The 16,458-nt window shown below is 37.2% G+C and overlaps 1 protein-coding gene across 2 annotated transcripts in view; it reads left to right on the top strand.

Annotated features, from left to right (window-relative positions):
• PLCB1 (phospholipase C beta 1) overlaps positions 1-16,458 on the top strand; it is a 763,475-nt gene that overhangs the window by 606,505 nt on the left and 140,512 nt on the right. For both annotated transcript variants that reach the window (XM_033185644.1, XM_033185645.1), the window contains exons 21-23: positions 871-970; positions 1,966-2,070; positions 3,093-3,202. In XM_033185644.1, the coding sequence (XP_033041535.1) occupies positions 871-970; positions 1,966-2,070; positions 3,093-3,202 (315 nt within the window). The remainder of the gene's footprint in view (positions 1-870; positions 971-1,965; positions 2,071-3,092; positions 3,203-16,458) is intronic.

Below are 16,458 nucleotides of genomic sequence, written 5' to 3'. Positions count from 1 at the left end.
TCACACTGAGGAAAGAAATGAGTAGTTGCTCGTTGCTTACTATGGGAATTTACAAATTTATAAAGCAAATGTACTTTGAAAGCTATCCTGAAAGTTATTCTTGTTTTTCAGTGGTGGTTGTTTTCACCTTTTTCTGCTGTCACTTTGAAGATGCAAAAGTAATTTGCTTTGAAAACATAAATGAAATATTCACATGGTGATAAGACCACTGAATTCTTTTTGTTTAAAGATAGAACTTTTGTCATTTCCACATTGAGAATGTTGATGTAAAAATAAAACAGCCTATTTTTTTTTAACAAATGCCTCATTTAGGCAAGGTAATAAAACACAGATGAAGCCCTATCTCTGACAACCCATGTCTTCTCCTCTGAGAATGAAATTTATAAGGCAACATCTCAACTTTTTGTCTAAAGTAGCTAAGTAGAAACTTCTACTTGGATCTGAAAAGGTGGTCCTGGCCAGGCACAGTGGCCCACGCCTATAATCCCAGCACTTTGGGAGGCTAAGGTGGTGGATCACCTGAGGTCAGGAGTTTGAGACCAGCCTGACCAGTGTGGTGAAATGCTGTCTCTACTAAAAAAATACAAAAATTAGCCAGGCATGGAGGCGGGCACCTGTAGTACCAGCTACTCAGAAGGCTGAGACAGGAGAATTGCTTGAACCTGGGAGGCGGAGGTTGCAGTGAGCCAAGATCATGCCACCACACTTCAGCCTGGGTGACAGAGCAAGATTCTGTCTCAAAAAAAAAAAAAAAGAAAGAAAGACAGAAAAAAGAAAAGAAAAGCTGGTCCTGATTGAATAATACCTTTCTAATTATTTCTTGGAATTGTTCATTCGTATAACCAGATGTGTCCTTAATGTCCTTTGTAGGTGGTTCTTCCTACTCTGGCCTGTTTGAGAATAGCAGTTTATGAAGAAGGAGGTAAATTCATTGGCCACCGTATCTTGCCAGTGCAAGCCATTCGGCCAGGTATGGATAGTGTGCTGAGAAACTTTTTATCAAAGTTGCAACGAAAATCATCACTGCTTAAAATATTACTAGAAAATGATTTAGGAAACTATTTTCTGCTTTGTAATTTTGTTATGTAACAAGGGCTATGAGATTTAGTTACATGTTTTTGTGGCATGTTGTAGTATTAACATATTAGTCAACTCTTTCAACAATAATTATGTGTAACAAACAATCTGAAAACTTATATGCGAGTATTTATCTTCATGCTCATAGGTCTGTGGGTTGGCCAGGTTTGGCTGATCTAGCCTGGGCTCAGCAGCATAGCTGTGCTTCAGGTTCTGGGTTGGGTCTATGTCTGTCCCACACGTGCTCACTCTGGGGCCTAGGCTGAAGTGGCAGTTACTTCCACAATATGGACTTCTCTTGGCAGACCATTGGAATACAGAGGGCAAGTCTAATTCTGCATGTGCATTTTAAGCCTCTACTTACACCAAAATACTAATATACTGTTGACCAAAGCAGAGCTTAAGCACAAGTCAAGAAATCACGTCAAAGCTGGGCATGGCGGCTCACCCCCATAATCTCAGCACTTTGGGAGGCTGAGGCAGGAGGATCTCTTGAAGCCAGAAGTTTGAAACCAGCCTGGGCAACAGAGTGAGACCCTGTCTCTACAAAAAATAGTAATAACAATTAAAAAAAAAGAAGTCATGTCAAGTATAATTCTATTATGGGGGCAAGTTTGGATCAATAATTCAGTCTATGACATATGATTTTGAATTCTCTTTTGTAGGAAAAAAACATATGGTTGGAAAGGAAAAAATCACAATGAATGTTTTCTTTTCTGATGAGAAAAATAATACCTTATCATTCATAACTGTCATTAAAATGAAAAAAGTGACCTGTTTTTCATCTAAAGTAACCTGAAATACATGCTTTCGTCACATAGATGTGCATACTTATAACTAACATTGGGAAGGAAATATGTGCTACACAGCATTATTCTCACCTTCCAGGCTATCACTATATATGTCTAAGGAATGAAAGGAACCAGCCTCTGACGCTGCCTGCTGTCTTTGTCTACATAGAAGTGAAAGACTATGTGCCAGACACATATGCAGGTAAACAACTTAACTCAAATACCCCTTTACTCAAAGGGGCATTTCTGTCTGGGTCACCATATTTTTTTGGGTTAGTAGAAGGAAAACTGAACCAAACAAAGCAGGAGAGTCTGGCTTCAGAATCACCCCTACTTTCGTATGTGTGTTTAGAGGTAAATTGCTTGAGCCATTGTGAATACATTTTAATTTAATGTATTTTAATTAAAATCACAACACCTCAGTTTTTTGAATATTTATTCCCTGGTAGTCTTATTCTCATGGGTCCAGCGCTTACCAACTCATGTTATCCATTACAACAGATGTCTAGGTCTGTACACTGAATTTGTCTTCCACCAGTTTTAGAATGCTGATTCTTTTCATGGATGACATCCTAAATTTAAGGAATTAACCAAGAATCATAAACGTAAATGCTTATAGTGCCAAGTAGCTTGGGTGTAGGACACTGGGGAGTACTGGAGACCATGGTAAGCTTGTGGCACATGGTCCATCCAAAGCTGCCAGCCATAACTCATTCCAGCTAGGCACTGCCATTCAAATGATAACTATATTACCAAATCATTGGGTTATCTCAACAGTCCGGAAAGCAGGCTTTTTATGTGAAATGTCTCCATTTATGAAACATCACTTGGGCCAAATAGGACAATTGTGTGGGCCATTGCTGGAATGGATAGGCCCCTCAAAAAGAAACTAAGGAATCAAGAGTATTGAAGGATCCTGAGTTGAAGCCTGCCTGTCCAGTTTGACTCTCAGAACTAAACTCTTAATTTGTCTCTTCCTAAAGTTTCAACAGAGTCCTAACCCTTGTCCATGTTCAAAGTGTTGGTTAGAGGAGTAGATAGTTGTATGGGTAGATGGAAGAATGGAAGATGGATAATGACTGGGTGGATGGATGGATGGATGGGTGGGTAGATGGGTGATGAATGAATGCATGGACTGATAGTCAGACAGATGAGTAAGTAGATGAATGATGGATAATCAATACCTCCAGGACCTTTGATCTAAAATGTCTCTTCCCTATTTAGATGTCATTGAAGCTTTATCAAACCCAATCCGGTATGTGAACCTGATGGAGCAGAGAGCTAAGCAATTGGCTGCTTTGACACTGGAAGATGAAGAAGAAGTAAAGAAAGAGGTGAGAGGGTGTTTTAATCTCACATACAGCATTAAGCGTGATTTCCACACCTACTTGTTGGCTTTGTCTAGGTAATATCACATACCTCAGGAGAAGAAATAGCACATTGGAACACTTTCATGGAGTTCACATCATGTCCCAGAACATCTAGATGATTGACTTAAATTTTTCACATTTCATTTTCTTTTCGTGTTCTGTGGATACCACGAGCATCTTATCTTGTGATAAAATTAAACTGTACACATCTTGCTATTTCCATTGAAACTTTCTACATGATTTCATGCCAATTAAAGGTGATAACGGCACTTAAAAAGGAAGATAATCATCAAATCATTTAGGGTTTCCCTTTGTCTTTAATGTAGTATGCAGGATTTTCAAAGTGCCTTTCTGATTTTTTATAATACATAAAATATTTAACGCAATACCTGGAAAATAGTATGAGCCATGAAGAGTCTACTATCATTATTAGATGGTTTATTTACATATTATAATGTATGTCCTCCAAATAATTGATATATTATTCCAAATTAGATGTCACAATACAAAGCATAATTAAGGGAGGATCTAAAAATAGTAGAAATTAAGTTTAAAAATATAAAGCTTCTATGTAGACTGGCAGTCTTTTTGCTTTTAAAAAAGTGAATTATAACTTGATTATTAAAGGTGACACTAATATTAAAAATAGTGATAAAATTTTGCTATTTTCAAATTTTATTCAGAGGAAAAACTTGAGAAAAAAGATAGAAAATGGAGAACTGTCAGTATTGGGGGAAAAAACCTTGAAAATTGTTTTAATAACTATAACTAATAGTTATCCATTAAATAGTTCATTTAAATAGTCTATTAAAGTTGATATTGTTCATTAAGTAATGCTTTTCTTATTTCAAAAGCATTCTAGATTTATCATAGAAAATTTAAAACATAAAAATGACAAAAGAAAACAACAAAGAAATCAACTGTAATTCAAATATCCCATCCACTCAGAGATAGCCACAGTGAATGTGCGGTGTATACATATCTAGCCTTTTTATGCACAACTGTTACTCTTTCATAAAATAGGATACTATTCACAGTTTGTGTTGTAAGTGAAAATAAAAGTATTAAGTATCTCATTGTCCATGTCATTAAATATTCTTCTATGACATGACTTTTAATAACTCATAGCCTTCTATCATATAGCTCCACCATAATTTAATTACTAAGCCCCCAATTATTGGATATTTGCAATGCTGCACTATTTTATTTTATTTTATTTTATTTTATTTTATTTATGGGTACATAGTTGGCATATATGTTATGGGGTGCATTTGATATTCTGATACAGGCATACTGATTTTTGTACACTGATTTTTAATTCTACAACTTCACTGAATGTTCATCAGTTCTAATAGCTCGTTGGTGGAGTCATTCGGTTTTTCCAAGTATAAGATCATATCATCTGCAAACAGGAATAATTTGACTTTTTCCAATTTGGATGCCCTTTATTTATTTTCTTGTCTAATTGCTCTACCTTGGATTTCCAGTACTATGTTGAATAATAGTGGTGAAAGTGAGCATCCTTGTCTTATTCCAGATCTCAGAGAAAAAAGGCTGTCAGTTTTTCTTCATTCAGTTTGATACTAGCTGTTGAACTGTTATATATGGCTTTCATTGTGTTGATATATGTTCCTTCTATACCCAGGTAGGGTTTTTTTGAGAGTTTTTACCAGAAGGGATGTTGAATTTTATCAAATGCTTTTTCAACATAAATTGAAATGATCATATGGGTTTTTTTCCCTTCTTTCTGCTGATATGATGTATCACATTGATTGATTTGCGTATGTTGAACCATCCTTGCATCTCTGGGATAAATCCCACTTGGGAGAATAATAGCTCAGCCCCTTGCTTGTGGTGGGCAACTTCTGTGTTGCAGTTCATGCTCCCAAGCGCCCTGTGGCATCAGCCTGAGACTGGAGTTTGCCTGAGGCCATATTTCGACTTATCTTCTTTCCTGTCTTAACCTGTTTGCCTCATCTCCCTTCAGTTTTTTCCTGAGACCATTCTCTCAGTAACTCATGTGCTCAAGAATCCTCATGTCCACTTCTGCTTCTAGGGAAACCAGCAATGCTAAGTAGCTTGCTGTTTTATAAATAAACACAAGAATGAGTTCTCTTTCTGAATTAATTCTTAATTAGTTAATTAAGACTTTAAATATTGGGCAACACTTACATCTTTCATTCTGATATTTCTTCAACGATAATAGTGCTTTTTCTCTTTTCCATGACCTTTAAAAGATTAAGGCTATTCTATGAGTCTCTCATTTTACTCATATGGACATCAGTATGAAATTAATTTCTCTCTTTGGAAATCCACCAAAGGTTCTCAGATTCTTTTCTCTTTCCTGCTTTACTTAATAGCATATTTAATAAAGTATAATTAAAGGTAAGGATAATTTACATAGATATAAATAAATCACTGTTAATAGCATTCTTCTCTAAATAGAAAACAGGACCTATTAGGTACAATGCATATTACCTGAGTGGCAAAGTTATCTGAATACCAAACCCCTATGACACACCTATAAAACAAACCCTCGTGTGTACCCCGAACCTAAAATAAAAGTTAAAAAAAAAAAAAAAACAGGAATGTCTTTTTTCAACTGGATTTATTTTATTCTATAAGAAACAGAGGTTAAATGAAAGCATTTTCAAGTGAAATTACATGTATTTTCGGTATTTAGAGGAAATACTTTTTAGATTATCAACTTTAACCCATTAGTTAGCCATTGTGCCTAAGGAATAAGCACTTGCTTCAAGAGAACATTTCAACACTACCATATTTCAGCCTACTTTTTTTTTTTTTTTTTTTTTTGAGACGGAGTCTTGCTCTGTCGCCCGGTCTGGAGTGCAGTGGCCGGATCTCAGCTCACTGCAAGCTCCGCCTCCCGGGTTCACGCCATTCTCCTGCCTCAGCCTCCCGAGTAGCTGGGACCACAGGCGCCCGCCACCTCGCCCGGCTAGTTTTTTGTATTTTTAGTAGAGACGGGGTTTCACCGTGTTAGCCAGGATGGTCTCGATCTCCTGACCTCGTGATCCGCCCGTCTCGGCCTCCCAAAGTGCTGGGATTACAGGCTTGAGCCACCGCGCCCGGCCTCAGCCTACTTTTTATGTTGTCTGACATACACGTTCTTGTGAGTGAGCTGAAATTTATCTAAAATTGTTTGCAAATATTAGCTGGCTGTGCTGATACATGCCTGTAATCCCAGCTACTCGGGAGTCTGAGGCAGGGGAATTGCTTGAGTCCAGGAGACAGAGGCTGCAATGAACTATGAATGCACTACTATACCCTAGCCTGGGCGACAGAGACCATGTCTCTTAAAAATAAAATAAAATAAAATGAGATAAAATTGTTTGTAAATATTTCCTAATTCAGTGTATGAAATATTGAGTATAGTAATTGAGCTAAAGGTCTCATAATGGAACATTTTCCTAATGGTGCTTCAGAGAGACAATTTCTGTAATGACTAGGGGAAAATGTCACTCTAAAGAATGGGAGACATAAGGTCTTTGAGATTGTAGGACTCTTTTTACAAATTGATGTCCTTTGAAAACCCTATCTTTGCATCATCAAAAAATTATTTCAGGAGAATAAAATGTACAAAACTACGGAAGTAGTTTCAAGTCACTCTTATTTTTGTTGTTCTTTTCTTAAAGGTGAGCAGAAAGCATTTTTAGAAATGTATAATATTGTTTAAACTTGGACAGTTTTCAGTTTTAGAAATAATTTTAGAGGCATTGAATCACATAGACCCTGTACTGGTCTAATAGAGAAAAGACGATTTTTTTTTCCTTTGACATATCTAAACTCTTAACTGGCCTCATTTTTACAACTCAAGAAACAAAAAATCATTTGCCCTTAACATGTAATGCTAGGAAAGAAAAGTCATTTCACACTTTGAGCACCAGTGTGTCTTTTTTCTTGTCTTGAAATAATGTAAGTTTGTTTAAATGATGCCATTGAAAATAAGTAACTGTGGTTTTCTCTAAAGAAAATTCTATCTAGGACATGGCAGGCACTGGAGACACTATTTTAGCAGCAAAGACTTTTTTAGTATCATCATGTTAATGTGATGCTTCTAAAGGTCATTTCTATTTGAACATTAAAAACTTCATTGGACTGCAAAATATTACCAGGTTTTTAATAGTCTTATAAATTATCTTCCTAGAGTAATTTATAAACCAAATAGAGAAGAAAGTGGAATTTTCCCCCATGATTTGGACAATAGATATTCATATCAGATAAGGCAAAAATATATTATTCAGATTATATTATACATATATTATGTGTATAATATATATTAGTTACATATTATCTGAATAATGGTTGGAAGTGAAGGAATAATAAAGATTTGTTATTGGAATTGTTTTGTCTTTGTAAATTCAGAGTGGTAGATTAGTCAAGTTGTAGAATAAGTGCCTTACTGAATCCTAACAAGGTATAACATTCACAGTTAATTCCTCTCAATAAAAAGTCATGTAGAAAAATTTTAAAACATAGTAAACTAAAGAAATAAAAATTTAAAACCCTCTAATCCTGCAAATACTGTTAACATTTTTAATGTATATCCTTCTAGCATGTTTCCTGTGTGAATTTTCGTTTGTTTATTTTTTGAGACGAAGTCTTGCTCTGTCGCCCAGGCTGGAGTGCAGTGGCATGATCTCGGCTCACTGCAACCTCTGCCTCCCGGGTTCAAGTGATTCTCCTGCCTCAGCCTCCTGAGTAGCCAGGACTGCAGGCACTCACCACCACACCCGGCTAATTTTTATCTTTTTAGTAGAGACAGGGTTTCACCATGTTGGCTAGGCTCCTCTTGAACACCTGACCTCAGGTAATCCACCTGCCTCGGCCTCCCAAAGTGCTGGGATTACAGGTGTGAGCCCCGTGGCTGACCTCTATGCACATTTTTAAAAGTAATTTTTTAAATGTTTTGCAGACCGAATAATGTAATTACAGAGATGCCTAGTGAAATATCATAACACATTTTTTCTTTTCTATCTTTAAAATACCTATAAAAGGAAAAAGTAAATATCTCGTACATTTATTAGAAAATATTTTGTGATAGTAATCTCATAAATGCAATATTTGAAAGTGACTTTTTTAATGTTAGAGAAGTAAAGAAAAAGTAAATCTAATGAGCAGTTACTGAGTGCTTACTGTATATCTGACACTATATTGAGCCCTTTATTTTATTTTTTTTTGATCAAGACAGGGTCTCAATGTGTTGCCCAAGCTAGTCTTCAACTCCCAGCTCAAGCAATCCTCCCACTTCTGCCTCCCAAAGCACTGAGATTACAGGGGTGATTTACCGTGCCTGGCCATGAAGCTTTTACTGTATTCACTCACTTAAGTCTTAAAACCTCCGGATGTCCTAATTACCATTATTTCCATTTAACAAATGAAGAAACTAAGGCACTGAGGAGTTAAATTGCTTGCCTGTGCCACACTATTAGTAAAGAAAAGAGTTAGGATTGAAATCCTAACTACAAGGATTGGGTTCTACAACTCATCTTCCACATCAGCACTTCTCCACCTTAAGTGTGAAGACCAGGGCATCGTGATAAAATGCTGATGCTGATTCACTGGGTCTGGGGTAGGGCCTGGGACTCGGCATCTCTAATAAGCCCCCAAGTGATGGGGTACTGCTGGTCCTTGGAGCACAGTTTAACAAGCATCTTCACCACACATGCACCACCTCTGTAACAAAGCTGTAATTTTCTGGTAACCTTTAGCAAGGATGGGCCCTTCATTCATCTTTCTGTCCTCCGTAGCAGGTTACCTGAATGAGCGAGCACAGAGTATAAGACCTTTACCTTAAATAGTAACATCTTTTGATTGAATTTTTAGTTGAATGTCAATAATTTTCCCCCTTTAATCACTGGATGTTGTCAGAACTTATTCTTCAGAAAGTTAGGTTTATCTTTGTGAGTTCTATTTGATTGGTTTGTGCATTGGCTGGCCAAAATACATATCCCTCCACTTGGAAGTTACGAAAGCTGTATTCATTTGCCAAGCATTCATTTCCATACTTGGGAAAGTTGTCGTCTAAGACAGAGTCCCTGACACTACAAACCTTACCCAGCCCTCAAGGCCAAAAATGTTCACAAGAATTCCCAACATCGTCTGTGTTTGCATCCTGCAAGTAAAAGTGTGTGAGTGGTCTTTGTGTAATATTGATGTTGAAAAGGAAAAGTTGTTTGGTAATACTAAAAGTTTATTTATTCCAAAGGGCCTACTTTTTATATTGTCTGACTCACATGTTCTTGTGAGTGAGCTGAAATTCATCTAAAATTCTTTGCAAATATTAACTGAGTGTTCTAACACATGCCTGTAGTCCCAGCTCTCCGGGGCCTGAGGCAGGAGAATCGCTTGATTCTCTAGAAGGCAGAGGCTGCAATGAGCTGTAAATGCACTACTGCACCCTAGCCTGGGTGACAGAGATCATGTCTCTTAAAAATAAAAAAAATAAAATAAAATTATTGGTAAATATTTCCTAATTCAGTGTGTGGCCCCAATTTGATTATTTGAATAATGATATGAATTTCGCCAATAAAATAATGTGACATCAATAGAATCCAAGGTAGTGCTTTCATAAGGTTACAATGTTTTGCCCCAGGCCTTGGATACCATTTAATTATTCAAAACAGAAGTTTGATATTTCATTCACAATTAAGAACTTGACACTAAAATCAAAGATGAGGTTTACAGCTCATTTTGGATTCTCTTTAAATAAACTTCTTCCTCCTTCAAATCTTCCTCCTCAAATAATAAATTTGCAAGGTATTAATTTATAGAAACAATAGTTTATCAAAATCCCTGAACTTTAAAGCATCCAATACAGTAAAAAGAAAAGGTTTTCCTTTAAATAATGACACCATCTCTTTCATTTCAATACTGTACAGATTTGGCATTCACAATGCACTTCCATTGGATGCCTTGGATAAAACTGGGTGCTAACTAGGAAAACCATAGTAATCCTCATTTTTAGAGAAGGGAACAATTGCTCATTATGGTAGAGTGATTTGATGCCTAATGTCAATGGCCAATAAGTTGAAGAAGTAGGGTCTTTTTAAATAAGTATCAAGAAAAGACCATTCATTCACGTGACTTGAAACTGGTCAATGATTGGTTCAATTCAACTGCTTTTGCAAATATCTTCCATAAAAATTTCTAAAATGTCAGTGGATTCTAATGGGGGACTTTGGATTCATCTGCCTAAAATAGGGATGAGTACAGTAACTTAAATATCCATGTCATGTCCAATTATAAAATCATGGCTCTCAATTAATGATGAAGTTTTTCACTCTGCTTTAGAGCAGGGCTTCTCAAATTTTAATTTGCATACAGGTGTAGGAAATGGTGGGGGTGTAGGTCAAAGGATACAAAGCAGGAAATATGTAGGATGAACAAGTAAAAAAATCTAATGTACAGCATGAGGACTATAATTAACAATCGTGTATTATAGTCAGAATTTTTTCTAAATGAATAGATTATAGCTGTTCCTGCCACAGGGGGACAAAATGGGTAACTGTGTGAGATGGTGGATATGTCTTTTGTTCCCTTATAGTAACCATTTTACTCTATGTAAGTATCTTATAACACATTGTATGTATTGAATATACACAATAAATTTTTTTTTTAAAGGTGCATGCAGATCACTTGAGAATCTTGTTACAATGCAGATTCAGATTCAGTGGGTCTGTCATAGATCACAAAACACTGCATATTTAACAAGCTTCCAGGTGATGCTTATGGCCCATGGACCATATTTGGAGTAGCAGGGCTCTCAAACTTTAGCATGTACCAGACTCACTCAGATGGCTTCCTAAAACACAGATTGATGGGCATCATAGTCAAAGTTTCTGATTCAGTAGGTCACTGAATGGGGTGGACCCAAGAATTTGCGTCTCTAACAATTTAAAGTGAAACTGATGCTGGTCTAGGGACCACACATTAAGAACTGCTGCTTTGAAGTCCTGCATCTTTCTTTCACAAGAGTGTGGCTCTCCCCAGATGAAACCCATTAATTCCATCCACTCTAAAATGTCAGCTTAATCACAGAAACCTGGGAAGGGCTCCAGGAGACACTTTTTCTGGGAATTATTCAGAATGTGTCCTGTGAGCGATTGACCGTAGTCCTTACCAAATGATTTGACTTAATTAATTTCAAAGATATATTTCTACAAAATTAATGTAAAGAGTTGTTGGTCTGCTTTCTTTTAAAAAGAGAAATCCATGATTTCTACCTAACAGCCAAGGGTTTAATCCTTCTGATTTCTTTGGAAACTGTATCAAAACACTTCTAATAAATTAAAGTTGGTAGGAACTTTTTTATATACATATATATGAAAGTTTATATATGTAACATATATAAATGAGTCAGCAGAGCTATGTTCCTTTACCCTTTTATAGACTTCTGAATAACCTGCTGCTATTATGCATTAAATACAAACTTTTTACAGACAGCAGAAAGCAGCATCTTCACTCTTTTCATTCATTGATTTATTCATTCATTCAAATTTTTTTTTTTTATTTTAGCCTAACATTTAGGTGGTTCTTTACTTTCAGGACTTAGCCATTAATAGTATAGCTATTTATTGTATACTAGCAGGAAAATTAATGTGAATTCATTCATTCATTCATTCAATTAAAAAAAACACAGAACTATGTGTCAGTCGCTCTCATGGCCCTTATATGTGTAATGCTGAGTAAAATCAGATGCTCTCATAGCCCTTACAACTTGGAGGAAGAGAGTGACATTATAAAATTTATACATCTATATGTAAAATTGCAGCTGTTACTAATGTTCAACAAAATGATACCATGCGAGTGCTGATGACTCATGCGAGTGCTTATATGATGACACAGCCATGCTGTGTCAAGATTCACTTGAATCCATGCTCCAGTTACTGCTGGAAGAACTTGCTGGACATTAACTGTGCAAAACACCAAAAGTGCTTTACTTGGTGTTAATGAGGAAGTCAACAGATGAATTTATCTGGTTCCTTAAAGCTGTCTCTTGCTTCTAACTCACACTGGTAGACTCTTCAAAATTAGGAGTTTTTACATATTTCATTATGAAAAATTCTAAGCTAACATTGAAAGAACTGTATAAGGAATACCTATATATCAGCCACCTGGATTCCATAATTAAAATGTTTATGCTTTCACTTAATCACATATAAATCCCTCTATCCATTTATCAATCCATCTTAGTTCAATATGATGCATTTTAAAGTAGGTTGCGAACATCAGTATACTTCACTCCTAAACATTTGGGAGTGCATACAGCAGGATGAAGTTTGTAAAAATGATTCTGAATTTCTTAGAAATAGGAGGCAGATACATAATCTAATTTCATTCAAGTAATAGAAATTTAAGGTACAATTTGTACTCATGTTTAAAGAAGCTCCTCCTTAAGGGAAAGGCTGGCTCTAACAAAGCTACTTTATGACAAGATTTGTCCTCAGTGGAGTAGATTCCTGCATGATGAAATTATGAGACTCACCCTAATATGATGGAAAAACTGATGGCCTTGCCTCTTACCCATGTGGTGCCCATCCAAAGGAAGATGCTGTCATCCTAATCAGCTACACAGAAGGAACTGCACTCTTTAGATGACTCAGACGAGGAAAGCAAGATCCAACACCTCTAATAGCCCAGTAACACATATGATATTTGAAAGACCCTTCACTTACCATGCTAACCATTCAGTTAAATCCTCCAAATCCTAATTCTCTGCTGCTTAGCCATCAGATCCAAACTTTCAATGCCCAGGATGGAAATCTTTTCAACCAGTACATCAAATAGCTTTTCCTCCTTCTGTAAAACTTATAAAGATGATCTTTTCAGTTACCCTTTTACTGCTCCATCTGTATTCTATTTTCAATGCACTTCTGTTCATTTTGGAATTAGGAAGCGTATAAATTCTTTTTATATTTAATTTTAACATTCAAGAAGTTAGGCATATTTTGAAGAAAAAGATGTTGCAATGATTTCATTTAACCACTAGAGGGCAGGAACTTACTTCTGTGGTTCATGGTTCATTCTGCCTTTTTTTTTTTTTTTTGCTACCCACCTGACCAAAATCTAGCTAATGCAACTAAAGTACTACTACCTTCTGAACCTTCTTTCCTTGATATTTGCTTAATTGGAATTTAAGTCTTTGAGTCAAATTAAGAAAATTGGCATTCGTAGGTTCTGTTTCTATCACAATTTCCAGTACCAGATTTTTATTCACTCATGAAAACAAGTAATGGGGGAGAAATAAAGTATTGCCTTCTGCTGATTCTCTTGAGTGGGATAAGGAATTTGGTTTTTGCACTCTGGCTTACAGATTCGTATAGTGGGAATTATTCGATCTTTCAATCATAATATCAGAAAGTTCAATTTTAGTATTGTACTCCTATAGGTGCTTTTTTTCATTTTCCAGCCATTGTTTTGCTTAACTTATTTAACCTTGTATATACAGATGCCTTTTTAGTGCAACAGGGTAGTTCTTTGAGAATTATGTTTACATGTATACATCTCTATCTCAGCAGCAAGTTATTTTTACGGTTTCTTAAGCTGCTGTTATCGTAGAGTGGACTGATGCAGTAGAAAAATTTAATCTTTACCATGTAGTACATATTCAAATACTTGCTCACAGTTTCCTGTGTGACCTCTGGCAAGTTACATGACTTTTAATAAAGGTTTTAGTAAAGACTTCTAATAACACTTCCGATTTTTTTGCTATGTTATGGTGCTGTGAGTGTTGCCTACACTGACTGGCTGTGAAAGAGCTATTGTATATAACAGTGTCTAACCCAGGATGACCTACAGCCACTTCTAATCGCAGTGTCCATTCAGTAAATGTAGTCAATTAAATTTGTATCTCTGGGCCAGGTGAGATGGCTCACATCTGTAATCCAGCACTTTGGGAGGCTGAGGCAGGCCGATCCCTTAGGATCCAGAGTTCGCGACCAACCTGGCCAACATGGTGAAACCCCATCTCTACTAAATATACAAAAATTAGCCGGGTGTGGTGATGCATGCTTGTAATCCCAGCTACCCAGGAGGCTGAGGCAGGAGAATCACTTGAACCCAGGAAGTGGAGGTTGCAGTGAACCAAGATCGCACTACTGCACTCCAGTCTGGGTGACAGAGTGAGATTCCATCTCAAAAAAAAGTTTATCTACAGCCATTAGCAAAAAAGTTTAAACATCAGTCACATACATTTGTTATTAAAGAATCTTACTTAACTCAGGTGTCCCCAACCAGCACTGGTCCGTAGCCTGTTAGGAACTGGGCTGCACAGCAGGAAGTGGCAGGTGGGCAAGCAAGCAAAGCTTCATCTGTATTTATAGTTGCTCCCCATTGCTCAAATTACCCCCAGAGCTCCGCCTCCTGTCAGATCAGTAGCGGCATTCGATTCTCATAGGACTGTAAACCCTATTGTGAACTGCACATGTGAGGGATCTAGGTTGCACACTCCTTATGAAAATCTAATGCATGATGATCTGTTACTGTTTCCCATCACGCCCAAATGGTACCATCTAGTTGCAAGAAAACAAGCTCAGGGCTCCCACTGATTCTACATTATGGTGAGTTGTATAATTATTTCATTATATATTACAATGTAACAATAATAGTAGAAATAAAGTACACAATAAATACAATGCACTTGAATCATACTGAAACCATCCCCCCAGTAACCTCCTCTCCCCTGGTCCATGAAAAAATTATCTTCCATGAAACTGGTCCTTGGTGCCAGAAAGGCTGGGGACCACTGACCTAACTTGTATATAACATTTGTCTCCAGAAAATCCTAAGAGGTCCCTGGCAAGAATCAGTCTATGCAAGGATCTCCAAATTCCTTAGCCCAGTGTTTAATGTCCTCATTACTGACCCTCTTCTCTATGCCTTTGCTTGGGCACTGGGGCGAGAAGGTAAGGAGTTGTGGGCTGCAGACTAGTTGGCTCCTGGCCCACTGAGTTCCCAGCACAGCCCTGTCCCTTCAGCATTGCTAAGGATGCATGGCTCACTCTTGCACCATCTCAGAATCCCAGGCAAACTTGGCTCCTCCTGGCAGAGGGTACAGATTGGCAGCTCCTGGGCCAAATGCAGTCTGAAGATGTGCTCTGTTTGGCCTCTCAGTGACTGGAAACTAGGGGAGTTCACTCAAAAATTTAGTTTTTCCATTTTTCTCAAAACCTGGGCAGCAATAGGCTAAAAATGAACAGCAGCAACTGCCCCATTTATAGGCTGTCTCTCTCCTGCTCTGGACATGACCTCACTTTGCCCTATTGTGGGTAAGTCCACTTCACTGGTTTCTATCACTTCCATTAACTGCCTATTACTCTACAGTGTGAATAGTATCCTTAGGGATTGTGAGACATCTCCAGGTGTGACGCCTGGACTAAGCATTTCTCCAAAGCCTACTTCAAAGTCCAGCACCAACCCTTGGTGACCCCTTCATCCCCAACTGTAACCAGAAAGTATTTGCCTGAATGTTTACGTAACATTTATCCACTTTTAAAAATATCTTTGATTTTATATTTTTCATCCATTTTTGGAAGGCGGAGGCTTTGTCTCACATGCCCTTGATAAGCAGAGATGTATTTTTTCCTTTATTTGACTCAAATTGACAATTGAACATGGTTTCCCAAGGGTGTACAGCTATATGGAGTATCTGAAAACTCAACACAAAGCTAAAAATAAACTTGTTGGATCCAGTTTGAATGCACCTCCAGCCTAACACTCAAGACACTAATTTTAGTTGCCAAAAAAAAAAAAAAAAGCCACCATTATTACTTTCACAGAAGCTGGTTTTCCCTAATTCCATTCTTTCCTCCATCAAAATTTTCTTTTTTTCTATCCTTTTTCAGAGGCTAATTTTAGTGAACTGTCACATTGGGAAGAATCTGGTTCATTCACCACATGGTTTTAGAAACCAACTTGGATATCATGGGGAAGGTCAGATCCCCACGAAACAGGGACATCTTCCTATCTGCTTTCTAAAGCAGCTGAGTTTGGTAACCAAGGGCACCCTCTTCAGCTGGGAGGCCAGGAAAGCGTTACCGCTGCTATATTTAACACAAAGAACCACCCACTGTGGGTGTACAGGCCCCATGTAGTCAAATCTAGTTTTTCAAGGGAAGCAAGAAATCCATTGTTTCAGTATAAAATCACCTTAATTAAAAGATTTGACAACACTGGATGAGCCAAAGAAAATGCATCCA

This window comes from Trachypithecus francoisi, unplaced genomic scaffold (genome assembly GCF_009764315.1).
Source record: "Trachypithecus francoisi isolate TF-2019V2 unplaced genomic scaffold, Tfra_2.0 Lachesis_group21, whole genome shotgun sequence".
NCBI lineage: Eukaryota > Metazoa > Chordata > Mammalia > Primates > Cercopithecidae > Trachypithecus > Trachypithecus francoisi.
Note: the sequence above shows the minus strand (reverse complement) of the source record. Positions and strands in the feature narration are given on the sequence as shown.